A 27,593-nucleotide genomic window follows, 5' to 3' on the forward strand; every position below is an offset into this window, starting at 1 on the left:
GGGGAGGAGATATAACCATATAACAGGGAGGAGGAGACATAACAATATAACTAGGGAGGAGGAGATATAACCATATAAACAAGGAGGAGGAGATAAAACCATATAAACAGGGAGGAGATAAAACCATATAACAGGGAGGAGGAGGAGATATAACCATATAAACAGGGAGGGGGGAGGAGATATAACCATATAACCGGGAGGAGGATAGAACCATATAACAGGGAGGAGGAGTATAAACCATATCACAGGGAGGAGGAGATATAATTCATATAACCAGGGAGGAGGAGATAGAACCATATAAACAGGGATGAGGAAGATATAACCATATAACAGGGAGGAGGAATAGAACCATATAACAGGAAGGAAGGAGATATAACCATATAACAGGGAGGAGGATATATAACCATAACAGTGAGGAGGAGATATAACCATATAACAGGGAGGAAGATATAACCATATAAACAGGGAGGATGTAGAACCATATAACAGGGAGGAGGAGGAGATATAACCATATAACCGGGAGGAGGAAGATATAACCATATAACAGGGAGGGGGAGGAGATATAACCATATAACAGGGGAGGAGATATAACCATATAACAGGGAGGAGGAGATATAACCATATAACAGGGAGGAGGAGATATAACCATATAACAGGGAGGAGGAGATATAACCATAAAACAGGGAGGAGGAGATATAACCATATAACAGGGAGGAGGAGATATAACCATATAACAGGGAGGAGATATAACCATATAACAGGGAGGAGATATAACCATATAACAGGGAGGAGGAGATATAACCATATAACAAGGAGGAGGAGATATAACCATATAACAGGGAGGAGGAGGAGATATAACCATATAACAGGGAGGAGATATAACCATATAACAGGGAGGAGATATAACCATATAACAGGGAGAAGGAGGAGATATAACCATATAACAGGGAGGAGATATAACCATATAACAGGGAGGAGGAGGAGATATAACCATATAACAGGGAGTAGATATAACCATATAACAGGGAGGAGGAGATATAACCATATAATAGGGAGGAGGAGATAAAACCATATAACAGGGAGGAGGAGACATAACAATATAACAGGGAGGAGGAGATAAAACCATATAACAGGGAGGAGGAGGAGATATAACCATATAACAGGGAGGAGATAAAACCATATAAACAGGGAGGAGGAGACATAACAATATAACAGGGAGGAGGAGATATAACCATATAACAAGGAGGAGGAGATAAAACCATATAACAGGGAGGAGATAAAACCATATAACAGGGAGGAGGAGGAGATATAACCATATAACAGGGAGGGGGAGGAGATATAACCATATAACAGGGAGGAGATAGAACCATATAACAGGGAGGAGGAGATATAACCATATAACAGGGAGGAGGAGATATAATCATATAACAGGGAGGAGGAGATATAACCATATAACAGGGAGGAGATATAACCATATAACAGGGAGGAGATAGAACCATATAACAGGAAGGAGGAGATATAACCATATAACAGGGAGGAGGATATATAACCATAAACAGGGAGGAGGAGATATAACCATATAACAGGGAGGAGATATAACCATATAACAGGGAGGATGTAGAACCATATAACAGAGAGGAGGAGGAGATATAACCATATAACAGGGAGGAGGAGATATAACCATATAACAGGGAGGGGCAGGAGATATAACCATATAACAGGGAGGAGATAGAACCATATAACAGGGAGGAGGAGATATAACCATATAACAGGGAGGAGGAGGAGATATAACCATATAACAGGGAGGAGATATAACCATATAACAGGGAGGAGATATAACCATATAACAGGGAGAAGGAGGAGATATAACCATATAACAGGGAGGAGATATAACCATATAACAGGGAGGAGGAGGAGATATAACCATATAACAGGGAGTAGATATAACCATATAACAGGGAGGAGGAGATATAACCATATAATAGGGAGGAGGAGATAAAACCATATAACAGGGAGGAGGAGACATAACAATATAACAGGGAGGAGGAGATAAAACCATATAACAGGGAGGAGGAGGAGATATAACCATATAACAGGGAGGAGATAAAACCATATAACAGGTAGGAGGAGACATAACAATATAACAGGGAGGAGGAGATATAACCATATAACAAGGAGGAGGAGATATAAAAATATAACAGGGAGGAGATAAAACCATATAACAGGGAGGAGGAGATATAACCATATAACAGGGAGGGGGAGGAGATATAACCATATAACAGGGAGGAGATAGAACCATATAACAGGGAGGAGGAGATATAACCATATAACAGGGAGGAGGAGATATAATCATATAACAGGGAGGAGGAGATATAACCATATAACAGGGAGGAGATATAACCATATAACAGGGAGGAGATAGAACCATATAACAGGAAGGAGGAGATATAACCATATAACAGGGAGGAGGATATATAACCATAAACAGGGAGGAGGAGATATAACCATATAACAGGGAGGAGATATAACCATATAACAGGGAGGATGTAGAACCATATAACAGGGAGGAGGAGGAGATATAACCATATAACAGGGAGGAGGAGATATAACCATATAACAGGGAGGGGCAGGAGATATAACCATATAACAGGGAGGAGATAGAACCATATAACAGGGAGGAGGAGATATAACCATATAACAGGGAGGAGGAGGAGATATAACCATATAACAGGGAGGAGATATAACCATATAACAGGGAGGAGATATAACCATATAACAGGGAGAAGGAGGAGATATAACCATATAACAGGGAGGAGATATAACCATATAACAGGGAGGAGGAGGAGATATAACCATATAACAGGGAGTAGATATAACCATATAACAGGGAGGAGGAGATATAACCATATAATAGGGAGGAGGAGATAAAACCATATAACAGGGAGGAGGAGACATAACAATATAACAGGGAGGAGGAGATAAAACCATATAACAGGGAGGAGGAGGAGATATAACCATATAACAGGGAGGAGATAAAACCATATAACAGGTAGGAGGAGACATAACAATATAACAGGGAGGAGGAGATATAACCATATAACAAGGAGGAGGAGATAAAACCATATAACAGGGAGGAGATAAAACCATATAACAGGGAGGAGGAGGAGATATAACCATATAACAGGGAGGGGGAGGAGATATAACCATATAACAGGGAGGAGATAGAACCATATAACAGGGAGGAGGAGATATAACCATATAACAGGGAGGAGGAGATATAATCATATAACAGGGAGGAGGAGATATAACCATATAACAGGGAGGAGATATAACCATATAACAGGGAGGAGATAGAACCATATAACAGGAAGGAGGAGATATAACCATATAACAGGGAGGAGGATATATAACCATAAACAGGGAGGAGGAGATATAACCATATAACAGGGAGGAGATATAACCATATAACAGGGAGGATGTAGAACCATATAACAGGGAGGAGGAGGAGATATAACCATATAACAGGGAGGAGGAGATATAACCATATAACAGGGAGGGGGAGGAGATATAACCATATAACAGGGAGGAGATAGAACCATATAACAGGGAGGAGGAGATATAACCATATAACAGGGAGGAGGAGATATAACCATATAACAGGGAGGAGGATATATAACCATAAAACAGGGAGGAGGCGATATAACCATATAACAGGGAGGAGATATAACCATATAACAGGGAGGAGATATAACCATATAACAGGGAGGAGATATAACCATATAACAGGGAGGAGATATAACCATATAACAGTGAGGAGATATAACAGGGAGGAGGAGGAGATATAACCATATAACAGGGAGGAGATATAACCATATAACAGGGAGGAGGAGATAGAACCATATAACAGGGATGAGGAGATATAACCATATAACAGGGAGGAGGATATAGAACCATATAACAGGGAGGAGGATATAGAACCATATAACAGGGAGGAGATATAAAAATATAACAGGGAGGAGGAGAAATAACCATATAACAGGGAGGAGGATATAGAACCATATAACAGGGAGGAGGAGATAGAACCATATAACAGGGATGAGGAGATATAACAGGGAGGAGGAGGAGATATAACCATATAACAGGGAGGAGATATAACCATATAACAGGGAGGAGGAGATAGAACCATATAACAGGGATGAGGAGATATAACCATATAACAGGGAGGGGGATATAGAACCATATAACAGGGAGGAGGATATAGAACCATATAACAGGGAGGAGATATAAAAATATAACAGGGAGGAGGAGAAATAACCATATAACAGGGAGGAGGATATAGAACCATATAACAGGGAGGAGGAGATAGAACCATATAACAGGGATGAGGAGATATAACCATATAACAGGGATGAGGAGATATAACCATATAACAGGGAGGAGGATATATAACCATATAACAGGGCAGGGAGGCAGGGGGGGGGGAGTTTGGATTGCGATTCCCTTATTTCACTGGAACTCGTTCTAAGGAGTAGGAGAGCTTTAATTCAGTGGAAAGTGGTTGTTTCTGTGCTATATTTGCCCCACCCGACCTTCCAGAGGAGGACTCCACCCTCCCTGCCTCCCCACATAAAGCCACGGCTGCAATATAGGAGTTTATGAATGCCCTGCTTCACCTCAGTACGTTTCTCCCAAGAGGACTCAGATCTCTGATTCCACGGAAAGGGTTTGTGTGTGTGTGTGTGTGTGTGTGTGTGTGTGTGTGTGTGTGTGTGTGTGTGTGTGTGTGTGTGTGTGTGTCTGTGTGTCTGTGTGTCTGTGTGTGTGTGTGTGTGTGTGTGTGTGTGTCTGTGTGTGTGTGTCTGTGTGTGTGTCTGTGTCTGTGTCTGTCTGTGTGTGTGTGTGTGTGTGTGTGTGTGTGTGTGTGTGTGTGTGTGTGTGTGTGTGTGTGTGTGTGTGTGTGTGTGTGTGTGTGTGTGTGTGTGTGTGTGTGTGTGTGTGTGTGTGTGTGTGTCTGTGTGTGTGTGTGTGTGAGCTAAGGGAGAGATGCATAATCAACCAGTCTACTTGAGATAGACCTACAAAAGGACCAGTGATTTTGTGAATGTGTGGTTGCGTTGATTTAGGGGTGTTGCTGTGGTAGCCTACATATGTTATGGTGTATACAAGAACACGCTGTTTATGACGCCATGTGCGTGTGTGTATGTGTGTCCTTGCCTGAGTGTGTGAGCGTGTCTGTGAGAGTGTGTGTGCCTCTAATTGTGTCGGTGCCCCTGCATCTGTGTCGCAGACGATAGGCTCCCATTGGTTTATGTAGGCAGGCGTTGTCAGGTGGAGGCAAAAATCACTCTGACCATATTATATGTAAAGCTGGAGGAAATTGCTAGGTTGGGAAGACTTAAATAGCTAGGCCAGCACCATTGTAAACATGCTGTTAGCTGAGCAGCTGGCTCCTACAACCACCGTGCTTCCAGCTTCCTCGAAGGCAAGGTTGGAGGGTTAGTTGGAGGGTTGGTTGGAGGGTTGGTTGGAGGGTTGGGCTATGTACAAGCACATGCTGTGGACGGAGGTCGAGGGGAAGTAAAAATGGGATACGCTCAATCAAATTCATTCTCTGAACTGGAGAAAATGAATAAGTCACACTTATTAAACAGAAGTGTGCCACAAACCCCAAACTGTCAAGTCTCCTGTCCCAGTTCTCACAGACCTCTTGGTTGGGGGTTCTTTCATAGAGCTTCCATGAAATGACCAGTCATTCAAAAAGTAGGCTACTGTTTGATTCTACTGTTAAGTCATAATAGAAAATGAATTGCATGTCTGAATCAGAACCATATATCTAGAATGTATATTCACATTCTAAACATATTGCTCTGATTCAGGGCTCTCTGACCGAGAGGTGAACAGTACTACATTGTTTCAGAGTGCGTGGCAAGGAATAAGTTAGTCCTAAATATTTCCAAAACTAAAAGCATTACATTTGGGACAAAAATCATTCACTAAAACCTAAACCTCAACTGAATCTTGTAATAAATAATGTAGACATTTAGCAAGTTGAGGTGACTAAACAGATTGATTCAACAGTAGCTAAGATGGGGAGAAGTCTGTCCATAACAAAGCACTGCTCTGCCTTCTTAACAACACTATCAACAAGGCAGGGCCTACAGACCCTAGTTTTGTCGCACCTGGAATACTGTGTGATCAGGTACCACAAAAAGGGACTCAGGAAAATTGTAATTGGCTCAGAACAGGGCAGCACGGCTGGCCCTTGGATGTACACAGAGAGCTAACATTAATGACATGCATGTCAATCTCTCCTAGCTCAAAGTGGAGGAGAGATTGACTTCATCACTACTTGTATTTATGAGAGGTGTTGACATGTTGACTGCACCAAGCTGTCTGTTTGAACTGCTGGCGCACAGCACGGACACCAACGCATACCCCACAAGACATGCCACCAGAGGTCTCTTCACAGTCTCCAAGTCCAGAACAGACTATGGGAGGTGCACAGTACTACATAGAGCCATGACTACATGGAACTCTATTCCACATCAAGTGGTTCGACCGTGATCTAGCAGAGTTACTCCACCTCAAGAACTGCGTTTGGTGAAAGGCTCGGCACACGCATACTCAAGCTGACTGGCTCTCGTTCAGGCAAATGAGAAATAAGTGCACTCAGGCTATCCGGAAGGCCAAAGTTAGTTACTTTGAGGAGCAGTTCTCTCTCTGTGGGTCTAACCCCAAGAAGTTCTGGAAAACGGTTAAAGAGCTGGAGAATAAACCCTCCTCCTCACAGCTGCCCATGTCCCTTAATGTTGACGATGTGGTTGTTACTGATAAGAAGCACATGGCTGAGCTCTTTAATCACCACTTCATTAAAAAACTTCTTAGGGATCGGCGTCCCGTCCACTGTCCCGTCAACGGGACAGTTGTAAATCATGCTGCGCCTTGTGTCAAGATCGCAGATTCTAGAGAAACAACAAATGTCTGTACATATAAGTGTCTTATATCGGCTGAAAGGTTAAATTATTGTTAATACAACTGCACTGTCCAATTTACAGTAGCTATTACTGCAAAAAAAATGCCATGCTATTGTTTGAAGGGAACTCCTAACAACAAAACACTTTTTTCACGGCAATAGGTTTGATAAATTCACCTCTGAAGGTGAAATGTATACTTACATTCTGAAATCTTGCTCATATCCTAAAAAGGGTCCATATAGCACGCACAATCGATTTTGTATTTCCACTCGTTCAATCTGCAAAGAAAGTCATCTGTGAAAATCTAACCCTAAACGTTGTTTCAACCGGTCAAATCACGTCCGTAAGTATTCCTCAGAGATCCTAGAATGTAACCAGATTTCACTATATCATTAGGGGTGTAGTATATCCTATAGGACACCGTATTTGGTCAGAGAGCGACGCCTTCATGGCACGCCGATGACGCGGCTGGTCTTCATTTGACCGACTGTATCTTTTTCAAATAAGCACCAATCGGGGTCAAACAAAGCTAGCTAGATAGCCAACGAGCTGGGCTTTATGGGAGTATCCTGAAAGCCTGTGTCTGTTGCAAAATGCAGGTGCTAACCTTTTGCGACAGCATGCCTTTTCCTTTTGGAAGAGTTATGAAGTTATGAAAACTGGTTGTTTTGCAAATGTTGAACTTATAATATGGCTACTAATACTGGAAAAGCTAAATCAAAGTCCAAGTATACAGATTTGACAATATTATTTCAGAAAAATGTAATATGAATGCAAAGGTCTCCTTCACGATTTGCCCAAAAGTACCTGGGTGACTTCGCACTAAATGTCATGGAGAACGCTCGTACTTCAAGTTATCCTTCTGATACTTTGCAAATACACTGCTGCCATCTTGTGGACACCATCGGAATTACAACCAGAGTGATGGCTAGAACTTGAACCTTTCTCTTGCATTTCAAAGCCGGTGGAAGAAAAAAAACAGTTTATTTTGTATTTTCTTCTACCAGATCTATTGTGTTATATTCTCCTACATTCAATTCACATTTCCACAAACTTCAAAGTGCTTCCTTTCAAATGGTACCAAGAATATGCATATCTTTGCTTCAGGTCCTGAGCTACAGGCAGTTAGATTTGGTATGTCATTTTAGGCGAAAAAAGGGGGCTATCCCTAAGAAGTCAGGATTCCTATTTGACTCAGCCATGCCGCCAACATTTCCTCATCTCCCATCCCTTCTAATGCGACTATCCCCGATGCTTCTCCCTATTTTTCTCCTGCCCCGCTACAAAGTTTCTCCCAGCAGGCAGTCACTGAGTCCAAGGTAATAAAGGAGCTCCTTAAACTTGACCACCAAAAAACATCTGGGTCAGATGGTTTAGACCCTTTCTTCTTTAAGATTGCTGCCCCTATCATAGCCAAGCCTATCTCCAACCTTTTTGACCTGTCTCTCCTTCTGGGGAGATTCCCATTGCTTGGAAGGCAGCCACGGTTCATCCTTTATTTAAAGGGGGAGATCAAGCTGATCCTAACTGTTATATGCCTATTTCTATTTTGCCCTGTTTATCAAAACTGTTGGAAAAACTTGTCAATAATCAACTTACTGGCTTTCTTGATGTCTATAGTATTCTCTCGAGTATGCAATCTGGTTTCCGCTTATGGATGTGTCACTGCAACCTTAAAGGTCCTCAATGATGTCCCCATTGCCCTTGATTCTAAGCAATGTTGTGCTGCTATTTTTATTGACTTGGCCAAAGCTGTTGATACGGTAGACCCTTCCATTATTGTGGGCCGTCAAAGGAGTATTGGTGTCTCTGAGATGTCTTTGGCCTGGTTTGCTAACTACCTCTCTCAAAAAGTGCAGTGTATAAAGTCAGAACATCTGCTGTCTCAGCCACTGCCTGTCACTAAGGGTGTACCCCAATGCTCGATCCTAGGCCCCACGCTCTTCTCAATTTACATCAATAACATAGCTCAGGCAGTAGGAAGCTCTCTTATCCATTTATATGCAGATGATACAGTCTTATACTCAGCTGGCCCATCCCCAGATGTTGTGTTAAATGCTCTACAACAAAGCTTTCTTAGTGTCCAATAAGCTTTCTCTACCCTTAACCTTGTTCTGAACACCTCCAAACAAAGGTCATGTGGTTTGGTAACCCCACAGGTGTGATTACTACCTCTGAGGGTTTAGAGCTTGAGGTAGTCACCTCATACTAGTACTTGGGAGTATGGCTAGACAGTACACTGTCCTTCTCTCAGCACATATCAAAGCTGCAGGCTAAAGTTACATATAGACTTAGTTTCCTCTATCGTAATCGCTCCTCTTTCACCCCAGCTGCCAAACTAACCCTGATTCTGATGACCATTCTACCCATGCTAGATTACGGAGACATCATTTATAGATCGGCAGGTAAGGGTCCTCTCGAGTGGCTAGATGTTCTTTACCATTCAGCCATCAGATTTGCCACCAATGCCCCTTATAGGACACATCACTGCACTCTATATTCCTCTGTAAACTGGTCATCTCTTTAAACCCGTCACGAGACCCACTGGTTGATACTTATTTATAAAACCCTCTTAGGCCTCACTCCCCCCTATCTGAGATATCTACTGCAGCCCTCATCCTCCACATACAACACCCATTCTGCCAGTCACATTCTGTTAAAGGTCCCCAAAGCACACACATCCATGGGTCGCTCGTCTTTTCAGTTCACTGCAGCAAGTGACTGGAAAGAGCTGCAACAAACACTCAAACTGGACAGTTTTATCTCAATCTCTTCATTCAAAGACTCAACCATGGACACTCTTACTGACAGTTGTGGCTGCTTCACGTGATGCATTGTTGTCTCTACCTTCTTGCCCTTTGTGCCGTTGTCTGTGCCCAATAATGTTTGTACCATGTTTTGTGCCGCTACCATGTTGTGTTGCTACCATGCTGTGTTGCTACCATGTTGTGTTGCTACCATGCTGTGTTGCTACCATGTTGTGTTGCTACCATGCTGTGTTGCTACCATGTTGTGTTCCTACCATGCTGTGTTGCTACCATGTTGTGTTGCTACCATGTTGTGTTCCTACCATGTTGTGTTCCTACCATGCTGTGTTGCTACCATGTTGTGTTGCTACCATGTTGTGTTCCTACCATGTTGTGTTGCTACCATGTTGTGTTGCTACCATGTTGTGTTGCTACCATGTTGTGTTCCTACCATGTTGTGTTGCTACCATGTTGTGTTCCTACCATGTTGTGTTGCTACCATGTTGTGTTCCTACCATGTTGTGTTGCTACCATGTTGTGTTCCTACCATGCTGTGTTGCTACCATGTTGTGCTTCTACCATGTTGTGTTCCTACCATGTTGTGTTCCTACCATGCTGTGTTGTTGCCTCGCTATGTTGTTGTCTTAGATCTCTCTTTATGTAGTGTTGTGTTGTCTCTCTTGTCATGATGTGTGTTTTGTCCTATATTTATATATATTTTTTATCCCAGCCCCCATCCCCGCAGGAGGCCTTTTGCCTTTTGGTAGGCCGAAGAATGTGTTCTTAACTGACTTGCCAAGTTAAATAAAGGTTAAATAAATAAATACAATAAATAAAAAGTAACTGATGCAAGCAGTAGGGAGGAGGAGATATAACCATATATCTCCTCTAACCAGATGTATAAAACAGATAAAAATACATTTTATGGAACAGCGTGAAGCAACACAAACATAGGCACAGACACATGCATACACACACACAATAACATATGCACTATACACACACGTACCCATAGATTTTGTATTGTATATGTGTGGTAGTGGAGTAGGGGCCTGAGAGCACACAGTGTGTTGTGAAAGCTGCGATTGTATTGTAATGTTTTTAAAATTGTATAACTGCCTTAATTTTGCCGGTCCCCAGGAAGAGTAGCTGCTGCCTTGGTAGCAGCTAATGGGGATCCATAATAAACCCCAGGAAGAGTAGCTGCTGCCTTGGTAGCAGCTAATGGGGATCCATAATAAACCCCAGGAAGAGTAGCTGCTGCCTTGGTAGCAGCTAATGGGGATCCATAATAAATACCAATAACAACCCTGTTCCTGGAGAGCTACCGATCTGTAAGTTTTTGCTCCAACTAACCTGATTCTGCTTATTAACCAGCTAATTATTAGAATCAGGTGTGCTACATTAGGGTTGGAGTGAAAACCTACAGGACGGTAGCTCTTCAGAAACAGGGTTGGAGTCCTGCTCTGGCCAGAAACAGGGTTGGAGAGCCCTGCTCTGGCCAGGAACAGGGTTGGAGAGCCCTGCTCTGGCCAGGAACAGGGTTGGAGAGCCCAGCTCTGGCCAGGAACAGGGTTGGAGAGCCCAGCTCTTACCAGAAACAGGGTTGGAGAGCCCAGCTCTGGCCAGAAACAGGGTTGGAGAGTCCTGCTCTGGCCAGGAACAGGGTTGGAGAGCCCTGCTCTGGCCAGAAACATGGTTGGAGAGCCCAGCTCTTACCAGAAACAGGGTTGGAGAGCCCTGCTCTGGCCAGGAACAGGGTTGGAGAGTCCTGCTCTGGCCAGGAACAGGGTAGGAGAGCCCAGCTCTGGCCAGGAACAGGGTTGGAGAGCCCTGATCTGGCCAGAAACATGGTTGGAGAGCCCAGCTCTTACCAGAAACAGGGTTGGAGAGCCCTGCTCTGGCCAGGAACAGGGTTGGAGAGTCCAGCTCTGGCCAGAAACAGGGTTGGAGAGCCCTGCTCTGGCCAGAAACAGGGTTGGAGAGCCCAGCTCTGGCCAGAAACAGGGTTGGAGAGCCCTGCTCTGGCCAGAAACAGGGTTGGAGAGCCCAGCTCTTACCAGAAACAGGGTTGGAGAGTCCTGCTCTGGCCAGGAACAGGGTTGGAGAGCCCAGCTCTGGCCAGGAACAGGGTTGGAGAGCCCTGCTCTGGCCAGAAACAGGGTTGGAGAGCCCAGCTCTTACCAGAAACAGGGTTGGAGAGCCCTGCTCTGGCCAGAAACAGGGTTGGAGAGCCCAGCTCTTACCAGAAACAGGGTTGGAGAGTCCTGCTCTGGCCAGGAACAGGGTTGGAGAGTTCTGCTCTGGCCAGAAACAGGGTTGGAGAGCCCAGCTCTTACCAGAAACAGGGTTGGAGAGCCCAGCTCTTACCAGAAACAGGGTTGGAGAGCCCAGCTCTTACCAGAAACAGGGTTGGAGAGCCCAGCTCTTACCAGAAACAGGGTTGGAGAGTCCTGCTCTGGCCAGAAACAGGGTTGGAGAGCCCAGCTCTTACCAGAAACAGGGTTGGAGAGCCCTGCTCTGGCCAGGAGCAGGGTTGGAGAGCCCAGCTCTTACCAGAAACAGGGTTGGAGAGTCCTGCTCTGGCCAGAAACAGGGTTGGAGAGCCCAGCTCTTACCAGAAACAGGGTTGGAGAGCCCTGCTCTGGCCAGGAGCAGGGTTGGAGAGCCCAGCTCTTACCAGAAACAGGGTTGGAGAGCCCAGCTCTGGCCAGGAACAGGGTTGGAGAGCCCTGCTCTGGGCTTAATGAATGTCTCCAATGTTCGTGGCTAGTTTCCTTCAAATCTGTTTGAGATTTCTCCATATGAATAAGCAATGCTACACTAGACATAGAACATATATTTGAAGAAATGTCACCTTACAGTTTAAAACACATCTGACAGCAAAACAAGGAAACAACAAAAGTAGACTTGTCAGTATTATTCAATTTACTTGTACAGCCAAACAACCACATACAACAATAGTGAACTCCACTGAAATGAAAAGCAAAGGATTTAACTTAACACCAGAATGAGAAAAGGCATAGGCATACATATAGACAAAACCATAACGCCTCCCAATGGGCAACCTGTTCCCTACATAGTGCACTACCTATGACCAGATCCCTATGGAGCAGTGGTCAAAAATAGTGCACTATATACGGAATAGGATGCCATTTGGAACGTAGACCCAGTCTTTTAGTCCCCTGGTCCTCTTCTCGTCCATCATCACCAGCCAGGAGACTTGTGTCAAAGGACAGAAAGCTGCTGATAAACACACAATTCTGCAAACCAGCTGCAGGAGGAATGTATGTGTTTATTCCCTATGGTGCATTATGGGGAACAGGGTGCCTTTTGGGACGCACTTTGTCTGTACATACAGGACCGCTGAAGACATCTGTTTTTACAGAATGAGTCGCTACGCTCACCGTCCACTTCCACCACGTGAAACACTAACAGCCAATTAAAACTAAAACAGTAACATGCATGTACAGATACTCACTCACCTAGCTGATGTGATCATGAGGCAGACCTGGGTTCAAATAGTATTCAAAATCATTTCAAATACTTTAGCTGGTGTTATTAACCAATAGAATAATCTCAAAACAAGCCAACCCCGCCCATATGGCACTCCTGGCAGGCTAAAGCAAGTGCTAAAACCGTATGAAAGATTTCTACTACTATTTGAACCCAGGTCTGGAAGTAAGTGGTCCCATCAGTTAGCGGGGAGAAAACTATCCATCTATGTAGCATGTGCAAAAGCCATAGCCATAATCTCTCAATCTCAATACAAATAAAATAATATATTAAATTAACATGAAAGAACATCCCTTCTTTATAGGCAAATGCTATAGAAAATACAAGACCAAAACAGTGGAATGTCCTGCTACTGTCTTGCTATCCACACACACAGAGCAAGCCATTCATTTAACTCCCTTCTCTACAGCTCAGTTCAAAATCAGCTACTGTTATTAACCCGTGGCTTGCTTGACAGAAAAAAAATACACTTCAACAGGGAAACTGTTCAAGGACTCAAGCTTTGCCACCCGACAACCAGATTTAAAAAGCTTGAATTAGTTGGGGTAAGAAGGTGGCAAAGGTGCATAACAAACAACTTTTCTACCATGTAGTACTCAAATAACAATTGTTTTCTACCATGTAGTACTCATATAACAAGGGGTTTTCTACCATGTAGTACTCATATAACAAGGGTTTTCTACCATGTAGTACTCATATAACAAGGGGTTTTCTACCATGTATTACTCATATAACACGGGGTTTTCTACCATGTAGTACTCATATAACAAGGGTTTTCTACCATGTAGTACTCATATAACAAGGGTTTTCTACCATGTAGTACTCATATAACAAGGGTTTTCTACCATGTAGTACTCATGTAACAATTGTTTTCTACCATGTAGTACTCATATAACAAGGGGTTTTCTACCATGTAGTACTCATATAACAAGGGGTTTTCTACCATGTAGTACTCATATAACAAGGGGTCTTCTACCATGTAGTACTCATATAACAAGGGTTTTCTACCATGTAGTACTCATATAACAAGGGGTTTTCTACCATGTAGTACTCATATAACAAGGGGTTTTCTACCATGTAGTACTCATATAACAAGGGGTTTTCTACCATGTAGTACTCATATAACAAGGGGTTTTCTACCATGTAGTACTCATATAACAATTGTTTTCTACCATGTAGTACTCATATAACAAGGGTTTACTACCATGTAGTACTCATATAGCAATTGTTTTCTACCATGTAGTACTCATATAACAAGGGTTTTCTACCATGTAGTACTCATATAACAAGGGGTTTTCTACCATGTAGTACTCATATAACAAGGGGTTTTCTACCATGTAGTACTCATATAACAAGGGGTTTTCTACCATGTAGTACTCATATAACAAGGGGTTTTCTACCATGTAGTACTCATATAACAAGGGGTTTTCTACCATGTAGTACTCATATAACAAGGGGTTTTCTACCATGTAGTACTCATATAACAAGGGGTTTTCTACCATGTAGTACTAATGTAACAAGGGGTTTTCTACCATGTAGTACTCATATAACAAGGGATTTCTACCATGTAGTACTCATATAACAAGGGGTTTTCTACCATGTAGTACTCATATAACAAGGGATTTCTACCATGTAGTACTAATGTAACAAGAGTTTTCTTTTGTTAAATGTCCCTGTAAAAAGTTAAGGTAGTACTCGCTTTTGTATTCATTCATTTTTATTACACACAAAAATGTGTATTTCCTTCTACACCCTGGAGTGTAACATGTTATCATTTAATATGTATCTATAAAGGGTCTTATACATTACTCTGTTGTATACTAGTACAGTCCCCAATAAATATCCTCACAACTATCACTTCATAATCACATCTGTTTGTCCACTTTGTCTGATGAGCAGAGTTCAGAGTTACCGTAAAATGTCTATTAAAAATTTTGTATGAAAATCTTTTCTTCGATCAAACTGATAGACTTGTCCGTCAGCATCGCCTCACTGTTCACAAACCTGTACCCAAACAGTTTCATTGTGGGTCCACAAACTCTCTGCACCACCTGGGCCAGTTTGTACGGTATGCTGAACCTCCATTTCTCTACTTGCTCGGAGGAGTTCTTCTGTGTTGAATAAACCCCACTCGCCTCATTGGAAGCCTGGGTGTTCTTTAGTACCCAGTCCTTCACCTGCGGAGTGAACGGGATCCCCGTGAACTTGTACATCTCCGCTGCCTTCCTCATAGGGAATCTGGCGATGTCCTCGTAACGTACTAGCATGTACCTCCGCCTCAGCCACGACGGCTGTCTCAGGCCAACCTCCGCAGACATCCTGATGTTGTCGCAGTTCCCTTTCAGCTTCCTCACCTCGTCGTCGTCAACGGGCACGTCTCCGTCCACGGCCCACTTCTTCCAGTTGTTGTACTTGGCGGAGAAGGCCACCATGCGGGAGGCCAGAACCGCCCGGGGGTCCCTCACCAGCTGGATGAACTTGATATCCAGACGAGGGTCCTCAGCGAGGGGTCTCAGGGTCTCCAGCTGACGCACCCGGACGGATTTAATGGCCCTGTGCTCCTTCTGCTGGCATGACTCGGACGCCATGGTCAGGTTGAGGGGACCACACTTCCTGGTCCGGCAATGGTAGCGTTCAAAGACTTTCTTAACGAACGGGCTACAGACGGACTCCTCACAGAGAGAGCTGCTAGATTCTCTCCTGAACAGGGCTGAGGTGACGTGGTCGACAGGAAGTGGGTCAATAAAGCTCTCCAGAGGGGTGAAGTCACACAGGAAGAGCCCCTGGAGGACTTCCCGGTAGGCCCGGGCGGCGGCTGTGGCGTTGGTCCCGCCGCCCTCTAACGTCAGCGACCTCTCGACGTGCCACAGCGGCTCGAACAGGTAGAACATGTTCTCTCCCTGCTGGTTGAAGAACTCGCCCACGAAGGAGGAGCCTGTCCGCGTGGTGGCCAATAGGAGGATGTGTTTTCTGTTTCCTGCTGACCCCATGACGTCTGACCTACAATACAGTACAAAATACAAAACTTTATTGTCCAATGTCAATCAGATCGGATACATTATTTTAACGTTATTCCAAACCACTTGGCCATCACACATACAAATACTGATGAGGAGTGGGGACACCATTATGCTAGCTTCAGGAATGTCTTTACTGAGATCAAACATGATTAGTTACACACAGCATTATAGGTACTGTAGTATCAATCAATCACATATATTTTATGAATCCCTTTTTACATCAGCAGTTGTCACAAAGTGCTTTTCAGAAACCCAGTCTAAGAAACCAGAGAGCAAGCAACGCAGAGACAGAAGCACAGTGTCTAGGAAAAACTCCCTGGAAGGCAGGAACCTAGAAAGAAACCTAGAGGAACCAGGCTCTGAATGGTGGCCAGTCCCCTCCTGACTGTACTGGGTAGAGAGTAACCAGGCTCTGAAGGGTGACCAGTCCTCTCCTGACTGTACTGGGTAGAGAGGAACCAGGCTCTGAGGGGTGGCCAGTCCTCTCCTGGCTGTACTGGGTAGAGAGGAACCAGGCTCTGAGGGGTGGCCAGTCCTCTCCTGACTGTACTGGGTAGAGAGGAACCAGGCTCTGAGGGATGGCCAGTCCTCTCCTGGCTGTACTGGATAGAGAGGAACCAGGCTCTGAGGGGTGGCCAGTCCTCTCCTGGCTGTACTGGGTAGAGAGGAACCAGGCTCTGAGGGCTGGCCAGTCCTCTCCTGGCTGTACTGGGTAGAGAGGAACCAGGCTCTGAGGGGTGGCCAGTCCTCTCCTGGCTGTTCTGGGTAGAGAGGAACCAGGCTCTGAGGGGTGGCCAGTCCTCTCCTGACTGTACTGGGTAGAGAGGAACCAGGCTCTGAGGGGTGGCCAGTCCTCTCCTGGCTGTTCTGGGTAGAGAGGAACTAGGCTCTGAAGGGTGGCCAGTCCTCTCCTGGCTGTACTGGGTAGAGAGGAACCAGGTTCTGAGGGGTGACCAGTCCTCTCCTGGCTGTACTGGGTAGAGAGGAACCAGGCTCTGAGGGGTGACCAGTCCTCTCCTGGCCTTATTGGGTAGAGAGGAACCAGGCTCTGAGGGGTGACCAGTCCTCTCCTGACTGTACTGGGTAGAGAGGAACCAGGCTCTGAGGGGTGGCCAGTCCTCTCCTGACTGTACTGGGTAGAGAGGAACCAGGCTCTGAGGGGTGACCAGTCCTCTCCTGGCTGTACTGGGTAGAGAGTAACCAGGCTCTGAGGGGTGGCCAGTCCTCTCCTGACTGTACTGGGTAGAGAGGAACCAGGCTCTGGGGGGTGGCCAGTCCTCTCCTGACTGTACTGGGTAGAGAGGAACCAGTCTCTGAGGGGTGGCCAGTCCTCTCCTGACTGTACTGGGTAGAGAGGAACCAGTCTCTGAGGGGTGGCCAGTCCTCTCCTGACTGTACTGGGTAAAGAGTAACCCGGCTCTGAGGGGTGGCCAGTCCTCTCCTGACTGTACTGGGTAGAGAGGAACCAGGCTCTGAGGGGTGGCCAGTCCTCTCCTGGCTGTTCTGGGTAGAGAGGAACCAGGCTCTGAGGGGTGGCCAGTCCTCTCCTGACTGTACTGGGTAGAGAGGAACCAGGCTCTGAGGGGTGACCAGTCCTCTCCTGACTGTACTGGGTAGAGAGGAACCAGGCTCTGAGGGGTGGCCAGTCCTCTCCTGACTGTACTGGGTAGAGAGGAACCAGGCTCTGAGGGGTGACCAGTCCTCTCCTGACTGTACTGGGTAGAGAGGAACCAGGCTCTGAGGGGTGGCCAGTCCTCTCCTGACTGTACTGGGTAGAGAGGAACCAGGCTCTGAGGGGTGACCAGTCCTCTCCTGACTGTACTGGGTAGAGAGGAACCAGGCTCTGAGGGGTGACCAGTCCTCTCCTGACTGTACTGGGTAGAGAGGAACCAGGCTCTGGGGGGTGGCCAGTCCTCTCCTGACTGTACTGGGTAGAGAGGAACCAGTCTCTGAGGGGTGGCCAGTCCTCTCCTGACTGTACTGGGTAGAGAGGAACCAGTCTCTGAGGGGTGGCCAGTCCTCTCCTGACTGTACTGGGTAAAGAATAACCAGGCTCTGAGGGGTGGCCAGTCCTCTCCTGACTGTACTGGGTAGAGAGGAACCAGGCTCTGAGGGGTGGCCAGTCCTCTCCTGGCTGTTCTGGGTAGAGAGGAACCAGGCTCTGAGGGGTGGCCAGTCCTCTCCTGACTGTACTGGGTAGAGAGGAACCAGGCTCTGAGGGGTGACCAGTCCTCTCCTGGCTGTACTGGGTAGAGAGGAACCAGGCTCTGAGGTGTGACCAGTCCTCTTCTGGCTGTACTGGGTAGAGAGTAACCAGGCTCTGAGGGGTGGCCAGTCCTCTCCTGGCTGTACTGGGTAGAGAGGAACCAGGCTCTGAGGGGTGACCAGTCCTCTCCTGGCTGTACTGGGTAGAGAGGAACCAGGCTCTGAGGGGTGACCAGTCCTCTCCTGACTGTACTGGGTAGAGAGGAACCAGGCTCTGAGGGGTGGCCAGTCCTCTCCTGACTGTACTGGGTAGAGAGGAACCAGTCTCTGAGGGGTGGCCAGTCCTCTCCTGGCTGTACTGGGTAGAGAGGAACCAGGCTCTGAGGGGTGACCAGTCCTCTCCTGGCTGTACTGGGTAGAGAGGAACCAGGCTCTGAGGGGTGACCAGTCCTCTTCTGGCTGTACTGGGTAGAGAGTAACCAGGCTCTGAGGGGTGGCCAGTCCTCTCCTGGCTGTACTGGGTAGAGAGGAACCAGGCTCTGAGGGGTGACCAGTCCTCTCCTGACTGTACTGGGTAGAGAGGAACCAGGCTCTGAGGGGTGACCAGTCCTCTCCTGGCTGTACTGGGTAGAGAGGAACCAGGCTCTGAGGGGTGGCCAGTCCTCTCCTGACTGTACTGGGTAAAGAGGAACCAGGCTCTGAGGGGTGACCAGTCCTCTTCTGGCTGTACTGGGTAGAGAGTAACCAGGCTCTGAGGGGTGGCCAGTCCTCTCCTGGCTGTACTGGGTAGAGAGGAACCAGGCTCTGAGGGGTGACCAGTCCTCTCCTGACTGTACTGGGTAGAGAGGAACCAGGCTCTGAGGGGTGACCAGTCCTCTCCTGGCTGTACTGGGTAGAGAGTAACCAGGCTCTGAGGGGTGGCCAGTCCTCTCCCTGACTGTACTGGGTAGAGAGGAACCAGGCTCTGAGGGGTGACCAGTCCTCTCCTGGCTGTACTGGGTAGAGAGGAACCAGGCTCTGAGTGGTGGCCAGTCCTCTCCTGGCTGTACTGGGTAGAGAGGAACCAGGCTCTGAGGGATGGCCAGTCCTCTCCTGGCTGTACTGGATAGAGAGGAACCAGGCTCTGAGGGGTGGCCAGTCCTCTCCTGGCTGTACTGGGTAGAGAGGAACCAGGCTCTGAGGGGTGGCCAGTCCTCTCCTGGCTGTACTGGGTAGAGAGGAACCAGGCTCTGAGGGGTGGCCAGTCCTCTCCTGACTGTACTGGGTAGAGAGGAACCAGGCTCTGAGGGGTGACCAGTCCTCTCCTGACTGTACTGGGTAGAGAGGAACCAGGCTCTGAGGGGTGACCAGTCCTCTCCTGACTGTACTGGGTAGAGAGGAACCAGGCTCTGAGGGGTGGCCAGTCCTCTCCTGACTGTACTGGGTAGAGAGGAACCAGGCTCTGAGGGGTGGACCAGTCCTCTCCTGACTGTACTGGGTAGAGAGGAACCAGGCTCTGAGGGGTGACCAGTCCTCTTCCTGACTGTACTGGGTAGAGAGGAACCAGGCTCTGAGGGTTGACCAGTCCTCTCCTGACTGTACTGGGTAGAGAGGAACCAGGCTCTGAGGGGTGGCCAGTCCTCTCCTGACTGTACTGGGTAGAGAGGAACCAGGCTCTGAGGGGTGACCAGTCCTCTCCTGACTGTACTGGGTAGAGAGGAACCAGGCTCTGAGGGGTGACCAGTCCTCTCCTGGACTGTACTGGGTAGAGAGGAACCAGGCTCTGAGGGGTGACCAGTCCTCTCCTGACTGTACTGGGTAGAGAGGAACCAGGCTCTGAGGGTGGCCAGTCCTCTCCTGAGCTGTACTGGGTAGAGAGGAACCAGGCTCTGAGGGGTGACCAGTCCTCTCCTGGCTGTACTGGGTAGAGAGGAACCAGGCTCTGAGGGGTGACCAGTCCTCTCCTGACTGTACTGGGTAGAGAGGAACCAGGCTCTGAGGGGTGGACCAGTCCTCTTCTGGCTGTACTGGGTAGAGAGGAACCAGGCAATGAGGGGTGGGCCAGTCCTCTTCTGGCTGTACTGGGTAGAGAGGAACCAGGCTCTGAGGGGTGACCAGTCCTCTCCTGACTGTACTGGGTAGAGAGGAACCAGGCTCTGAGGGGTGGACCAGTCCTCTCCTGACTGTACTGGGTAGAGAGGAACCAGGCTCTGAGGGGTGGCCAGTCCTCTCCTGGCTGTACTGGGTAGAGAGGAACCAGGCTCTGAGGGGTGGACCAGTCCTCTCCTGGACTGTACTGGGTAGAGAGGAACCAGGCTCTGAGGGTGGCCAGTCCTCTCCTGGACTGTACTGGGTAGAGAGGAACCAGGCTCTGAGGGGTGACCAGTCCTCTCCTGGCTGTACTGGGTAGAGAGGAACCAGGCTCTGAGGGGTGACCAGTCCTCTCCTGGCTGTACTGGGTAGAGAGGAACCAGGCTCTGAGTGGTGGCCAGTCCTCTCCTGGTTGTACTGGGTAGAGAGGAACCAGGCTCTGAGGGGTGGCCAGTCCTCTCCTGACTGTACTGGGTAGAGAGGAACCAGGCTCTGAGGGGTGACCAGTCCTCTCCTGACTGTACTGGGTAGAGAGGAACCAGGCTCTGAGGGGTGACCAGTCCTCTCCTGACTGTACTGGGTAGAGAGGAACCAGGCTCTGAGGGATGGCCAGTCCTCTCCCAACTGTACTGGGTAGAGAGGAACCAGGCTCTGAGGGGTGGCCAGTCCTCTCCTGACTGTACTGGGTAGAGAGGAACCAGGCTCTGAGGGGTGACCAGTCCTCTTCTGGCTGTACTGGGTAGAGAGGAACCAGGCTCTGAGGGGTGACCAGTCCTCTCCTGACTGTACTGGGTAGAGAGGAACCAGGCTCTGAGGGGTGGCCAGTCCTCTCCTGACTGTACTGGGTAAGAGGAACCAGGCTCTGAGGGTGACCAGTCCTCTCCTGACTGTACTGGGTAGAGAGGAACCAGGCTCTGAGGGGTGGCCAGTCCTCTCCTGACTGTACTGGGTAGAGAGGAACCAGGCTCTGAGGGGTGACCAGTCCTCTCCTGACTGTACTGGGTAGAGAGGAACCAGGCTCTGAGGGGTGGACCAGTCCTCTCCTGACTGTACTGGGTAGAGAGGAACCAGGCTCTGAGGGGTGACCAGTCCTCTCCTGACTGTACTGGGTAGAGAGGAACCAGGCTCTGAGGGGTGGCCAGTCCTCTCCTGACTGTACTGGGTAGAGAGGAACCAGGCTCTGAGGGGTGACCAGTCCTCTCCTGACTGTACTGGGTAGAGAGGAACCAGGCTCTGAGGGGTGACCAGTCCTCTTCTGGCTGTACTGGGTAGAGAGGAACCAGGCTCTGAGGGGTGGACCAGTCCTCTCCTGACTGTACTGGGTAGAGAGGAACCAGGCTCTGAGGGGTGACCAGTCCTCTCCTGACTGTACTGGGTAGAGAGGAACCAGGCTCTGAGGGGTGACCAGTCCTCTCCTGGCTGTACTGGGTAGAGAGGAACCAGGCTCTGAGGGGTGACCAGTCCTCTCCTGACTGTACTGGGTAGAGAGGAACCAGGCTCTGAGGGGTGACCAGTCCTCTCCTGGCTGTACTGGGTAGAGAGGAACCAGGCTCTGAGGGGTGGCCAGTCCTCTCCTGGCTGTACTGGGTAGAGAGGAACCAGGCTCTGATGGGTGGCCAGTCCTCTCCTGGTTGTACTGGGTAGAGAGGAACCAGGCTCTGAGGGGTGGCCAGTCCTCTCCTGACTGTACTGGGTAGAGAGGAACCAGGCTCTGAGGGGTGACCAGTCCTCTCCTGACTGTACTGGGTAGAGAGGAACCAGGCTCTGAGGGGTGACCAGTCCTCTCCTGACTGTACTGGGTAGAGAGGAACCAGGCTCTGAGGGATGGCCAGTCCTCTCCCAACTGTACTGGGTAGAGAGGAACCAGGCTCTGAGGGGTGGCCAGTCCTCTCCTGACTGTACTGGGTAGAGAGGAACCAGGCTCTGAGGGTGACCAGTCCTCTTCTGGCTGTACTGGGTAGAGAGGAACCAGGCTCTGAGGGGTGACCAGTCCTCTCCTGACTGTACTGGGTAGAGAGGAACCAGGCTCTGAGGGGTGGCCAGTCCTCTCCTGACTGTACTGGGTAAAGAGGAACCAGGCTCTGAGGGGTGACCAGTCCTCTCCTGACTGTACTGGGTAGAGAGGAACCAGGCTCTGAGGGGTGACCAGTCCTCTTCTGGCTGTACTGGGTAGAGAGGAACCAGGCTCTGAGGGGTGACCAGTCCTCTCCTGACTGTACTGGGTAGAGAGGAACCAGGCTCTGAGGGGTGGCCAGTCCTCTCCTGACTGTACTGGGTAGAGAGGAACCAGGCTCTGAGGGATGACCAGTCCTCTCCTGGACTGTACTGGGTAAAGAGGAACCAGGCTCTGAGGGGTGACCAGTCCTCTCCTGACTGTACTGGGTAGAGAGGAACCAGGCTCTGAGGGGTGGACCAGTCCTCTCCTGACTGTACTGGGTAGAGAGGAACCAGTCTCTGAGGGGTGGACCAGTCCTCTCCTGGCTGTACTGGGTAGAGAGGAACCAGGCTCTGAGGGGTGACCAGTCCTCTCCTGGCTGTACTGGGTAGAGAGGAACCAGGCTCTGAGGGGTGACCAGTCCTCTTCTGGCTGTACTGGGTAGAGAGTAACCAGGCTCTGAGGGGTGGACCAGTCCTCTCCTGGCTGTACTGGGTAGAGAGGAACCAGGCTCTGAGGGGTGACCAGTCCTCTCCTGACTGTACTGGGTAGAGAGGAACCAGGCTCTGAGGGGTGACCAGTCCTCTCCTGGCTGTACTGGGTAGAGAGGAACCAGGCTCTGAGGGGTGGCCAGTCCTCTCCTGGCTGTACTGGGTAGAGAGGAACCAGGCTCTGATGGGTGGCCAGTCCTCTCCTGGTTGTACTGGGTAGAGAGGAACCAGGCTCTGAGGGGTGGCCAGTCCTCTCCTGACTGTACTGGGTAGAGAGGAACCAGGCTCTGAGGGGTGACCAGTCCTCTCCTGACTGTACTGGGTAGAGAGGAACCAGGCTCTGAGGGGTGACCAGTCCTCTCCTGACTGTACTGGGTAGAGAGGAACCAGGCTCTGAGGGGTGGCCAGTCCTCTCCTGACTGTACTGGGTAGAGAGGAACCAGTCTCTGAGGGGTGGCCAGTCCTCTCCTGGCTGTACTGGGTAGAGAGGAACCAGGCTCTGAGGGGTGACCAGTCCTCTCCTGGCTGTACTGGGTAGAGAGGAACCAGGCTCTGAGGGGTGACCAGTCCTCTTCTGGCTGTACTGGGTAGAGAGTAACCAGGCTCTGAGGGGTGGCCAGTCCTCTCCTGGCTGTACTGGGTAGAGAGGAACCAGGCTCTGAGGGGTGACCAGTCCTCTCCTGACTGTACTGGGTAGAGAGGAACCAGGCTCTGAGGGGTGACCAGTCCTCTCCTGGCTGTACTGGGTAGAGAGGAACCAGGCTCTGAGGGGTGGCCAGTCCTCTCCTGGCTGTACTGGGTAGAGAGGAACCAGGCTCTGATGGGTGGCCAGTCCTCTCCTGGTTGTACTGGGTAGAGAGGAACCAGGCTCTGAGGGGTGGACCAGTCCTCTCCTGACTGTACTGGGTAGAGAGGAACCAGGCTCTGAGGGGTGACCAGTCCTCTCCTGACTGTACTGGGTAGAGAGGAACCAGGCTCTGAGGGGTGACCAGTCCTCTCCTGACTGTACTGGGTAGAGAGGAACCAGGCTCTGAGGGATGGCCAGTCCTCTCCCTAACTGTACTGGGTAGAGAGGAACCAGGCTCTGAGGGGTGGCCAGTCCTCTCCTGACTGTACTGGGTAGAGAGGAACCAGGCTCTGAGGGGTGACCAGTCCTCTTCTGGCTGTACTGGGTAGAGAGGAACCAGGCTCTGAGGGGTGACCAGTCCTCTCCTGACTGTACTGGGTAGAGAGGAACCAGGCTCTGAGGGGTGGCCAGTCCTCTCCTGACTGTACTGGGTAAAGAGGAACCAGGCTCTGAGGGGTGACCAGTCCTCTCCTGACTGTACTGGGTAGAGAGGAACCAGGCTCTGAGGGGTGACCAGTCCTCTCCTGACTGTACTGGGTAGAGAGGAACCAGGCTCTGAGGGGTGGCCAGTCCTCTCCTGACTGTACTGGGTAGAGAGGAACCAGGCTCTGAGGGATGACCAGTCCTCTCCTGACTGTACTGGGTAAAGAGGAACCAGGCTCTGAGTGGTGACCAGTCCTCTCCTGACTGTACTGGGTAGAGAGGAACCAGGCTCTGAGGGATGACCAGTCCTCTCCTGGCTGTACAGGATGTAGATTTAAGAGTGCATGTGGCCATTAAGGCCAGACTGTTTGTCTTACTGTATGATAAATAGTATATCATGATACACACACAGACCTCTGCTCGGTGTAGTTCTCCAGGCGTCTCTTCATGAGGGTGAAGACAGGGTCCAGCTTGCTCAGGGTAGTGAAGGAGGAGTCGTTCAACTTCAGGAGACCCAGGGCTGAGGCTGGGGCAGAGTTACTGGGCTGGAGGGGTGTCTGGGGGGTCTGCTTTGGGGTGAGCTTGTCTGAAACCCTACAAGACAGGGTTGGCAGTGTTAAACAACATGTTTTATAGTTTTACAAGACCATCTTATCCACAGACAGTGGAATCAATTAAAGTCAGTAAACAATCAATGCAATTGAAATCGAGACAACATGCCTACTTCATCCAATCAGACTACTTGGAAAACACAGCATGACACTTGATACCGCTTTGTGAGTAGCTGAAACGAATGTCCCAAACACACCGCTCTGAATAATGGTGAGTCTGTTCCAATCTGAGGGAGATCAGTACAGACAGACAGGCCTAATGCACACACACACAAACACACACACAAACACTCTCTCTGTTGATCATGGAGATGGGCTGAGGTTTACCGTGAGATAATGTTGTTTTCCTTCTCAATGATGACCAGTGCCACAATGAAGACAAGGGAGATTGTGTATTTCATCCTCATTCTGTGATGTAGCTGTGTCGGGATCTGCTGCTGTCACGGAATGTCTTCTTAATAGCTTCTGCCAATCTTCTTCTCTCCTCCAGACTCCCGCTGCCTATTCAAAGAGTCCTCCAGTTGTTCGTTGTTGTATTTTCCATCGTCTACACGGCTGCTTCATTCTGCAAAATGAGATTAGCATTACTAAACTGTCAGTCACACTTTCACGCTACAGTACTGTAAAAAAGAACACAATCCTTAAAAACAACTTAAACTGTTATAGTATAGAGGAATTCAATTGTTATAGTATAGATGACTTAAATTGTTATAATATAAATGACTAACATTGTAATAGTATAGATGACTTAAATTGTTATAGTAACGTTTACATAAATTGTTATAGTATAGTTGTGTTAGATTAAATCTTCTGAAAACTAATCTGTTGATAACCAGTCAAATAGAGGAGAAAGTATCACAGGTTCCACATACAGTATGCTATAGTATAGCTTGATGTAAACGTATCAGTGCCTTGTCGCTTAGTCAGCATGTTGGTGGTTTGAGGTGGGAGTTTAATAGCTGTGTTTATGGGTCATTCTAGCTTCCCGTCAACTGGAGTAGGACCCATTTTCGGAGACGATAATATCATTTCATACCACAGTGGTGTAAGAATAGAAAGCGTCAGAGTGGTTTCACAGGGGGAATTTAATCTGCTACTTCCCTTGGGTCTGCCTGTGTTTTCTTTAGGGCTACAGGGGGATTTCAAGAACCCAAGCACAATGTTAGTGTTGAAAGCTGGTGTCCCTCTAGAGATAAAACAATGTTTGCTCAGACTGAGCCTCTCTCTGTCTATCAATCTCTCTGTCTTAAACCAATTACAATAATATTTAATATTGCATATAGGTCGATCGTATTGCATCTACATGGCCATAATAGCATAAGAATGTGTTGTAACATGACCCATACACAGAGGAACAAAATATCTAGGCTTTGAATGCAACCAATACTGTCAAACATTACATGGCCAAAGGTATGTGGACCCCTGCTCGTTGAACATCTCATTCCAAAATCATCGACAAACCATTTCTGTATGGACCTCGCTCTGTGCACGGGGGCATTGTTAATACTGAAACAGCCGTTGTTGCTCCTACACATTTCCACTTCACAATAACAGCGCTTACAGTTGACCGGGGCAGCTCTAGCAGGGCAGAAAGTCACTGAGCTCTTCAGTATGGGCCATTCTACGGCCAATGTTTGTCTATGGAGATTGCATGGTTGTGTGCTCGAGTTTATACACCTGTCAGCAACGGGTGTGGCTGAAATAGCCTAATCCACATACTGTTGGCCATGTAATGTATGTCACCAAGGTACCCAATCCACCAGCTGCTCCTTTATGTCAGCACTCAATGAGGTATTTTAAGAGAAGACTCAAGAGCACTCAGTGACATGTCCAGCAGGCTACCGAAACAAACCACTGTCTGGTGAAGACAGTACTGTAGCCTGGTCTCAGATCTGTTTGTGCTGTCTTACCAACTCCTAATCATTTATTCAATGATGGAGATAGGAGTTCACAAGTTAACACAAACAGATCTGGGACCAGGCTATTCATGGGTTGTTGATTTCGTCACAATATTGTTTTGAACGTTTGTTTAGGACTGAGCATTCTACTCAACGCATCGTCAATGAGCGCTGATGAAGAGTTCATCAAAAGGTGCATTACAGTGGCTTGTAAATACTATGACATTCAAAAGGAGGCAAATAATTAGTAGGAAAACCTTTCGTCATCATTTTGATGTCGCCCGATTAACATTAGATGCAATATAACGTTAGCTATCTAGCTAAGATTGAGGGGAGGCCACCGGATTTTAGCTAGCTAACGTCAGCATTGCCAGCTATTCTTTAAGAACTTTGCTAGCTAATGACAACATTGACATCTGTCTAAAGTCAATTTGACAACATGATAATGCTGGCAAAGATATTTCCTGCTAAATATTTGACTACTATTGTGTAATTTAGACTAAATAGCATTTAGCCTCCGTCCAGAATGATTAGGCTTATCACCACTTTAAAAGGATCCGCCCCTTTTTTAAAATATCCGCCCCTTTTTTAAATATTTAAATATAAATTACAAACCCAAATCTAAGTGCCTGTAGT

General features: G+C 48.1%; 1 protein-coding gene across 1 annotated transcript; it reads right to left on the reverse strand.

Annotated features, from left to right (window-relative positions):
• Nucleotides 1-15,154: 15,154 nt before the first annotated feature.
• Nucleotides 15,155-25,530, reverse strand: LOC120040873 (carbohydrate sulfotransferase 3-like). The gene is made up of 3 exons (XM_038985864.1): nucleotides 25,387-25,530; nucleotides 24,855-25,042; nucleotides 15,155-16,232 (listed from the first exon to the last, which is right to left on the reverse strand). The coding sequence occupies exons 1-3, from the start codon at nucleotides 25,464-25,466 to the stop codon at nucleotides 15,163-15,165; spliced, it is 1,338 nt and encodes a 445-aa protein (XP_038841792.1). The 5' UTR covers nucleotides 25,467-25,530; the 3' UTR covers nucleotides 15,155-15,162.
• Nucleotides 25,531-27,593: the final 2,063 nt, after the last annotated feature.

Source organism: Salvelinus namaycush, unplaced genomic scaffold (assembly GCF_016432855.1).
Source record: "Salvelinus namaycush isolate Seneca unplaced genomic scaffold, SaNama_1.0 Scaffold388, whole genome shotgun sequence".
NCBI classification, from domain to species: Eukaryota; Metazoa; Chordata; class Actinopteri; order Salmoniformes; family Salmonidae; genus Salvelinus; species Salvelinus namaycush.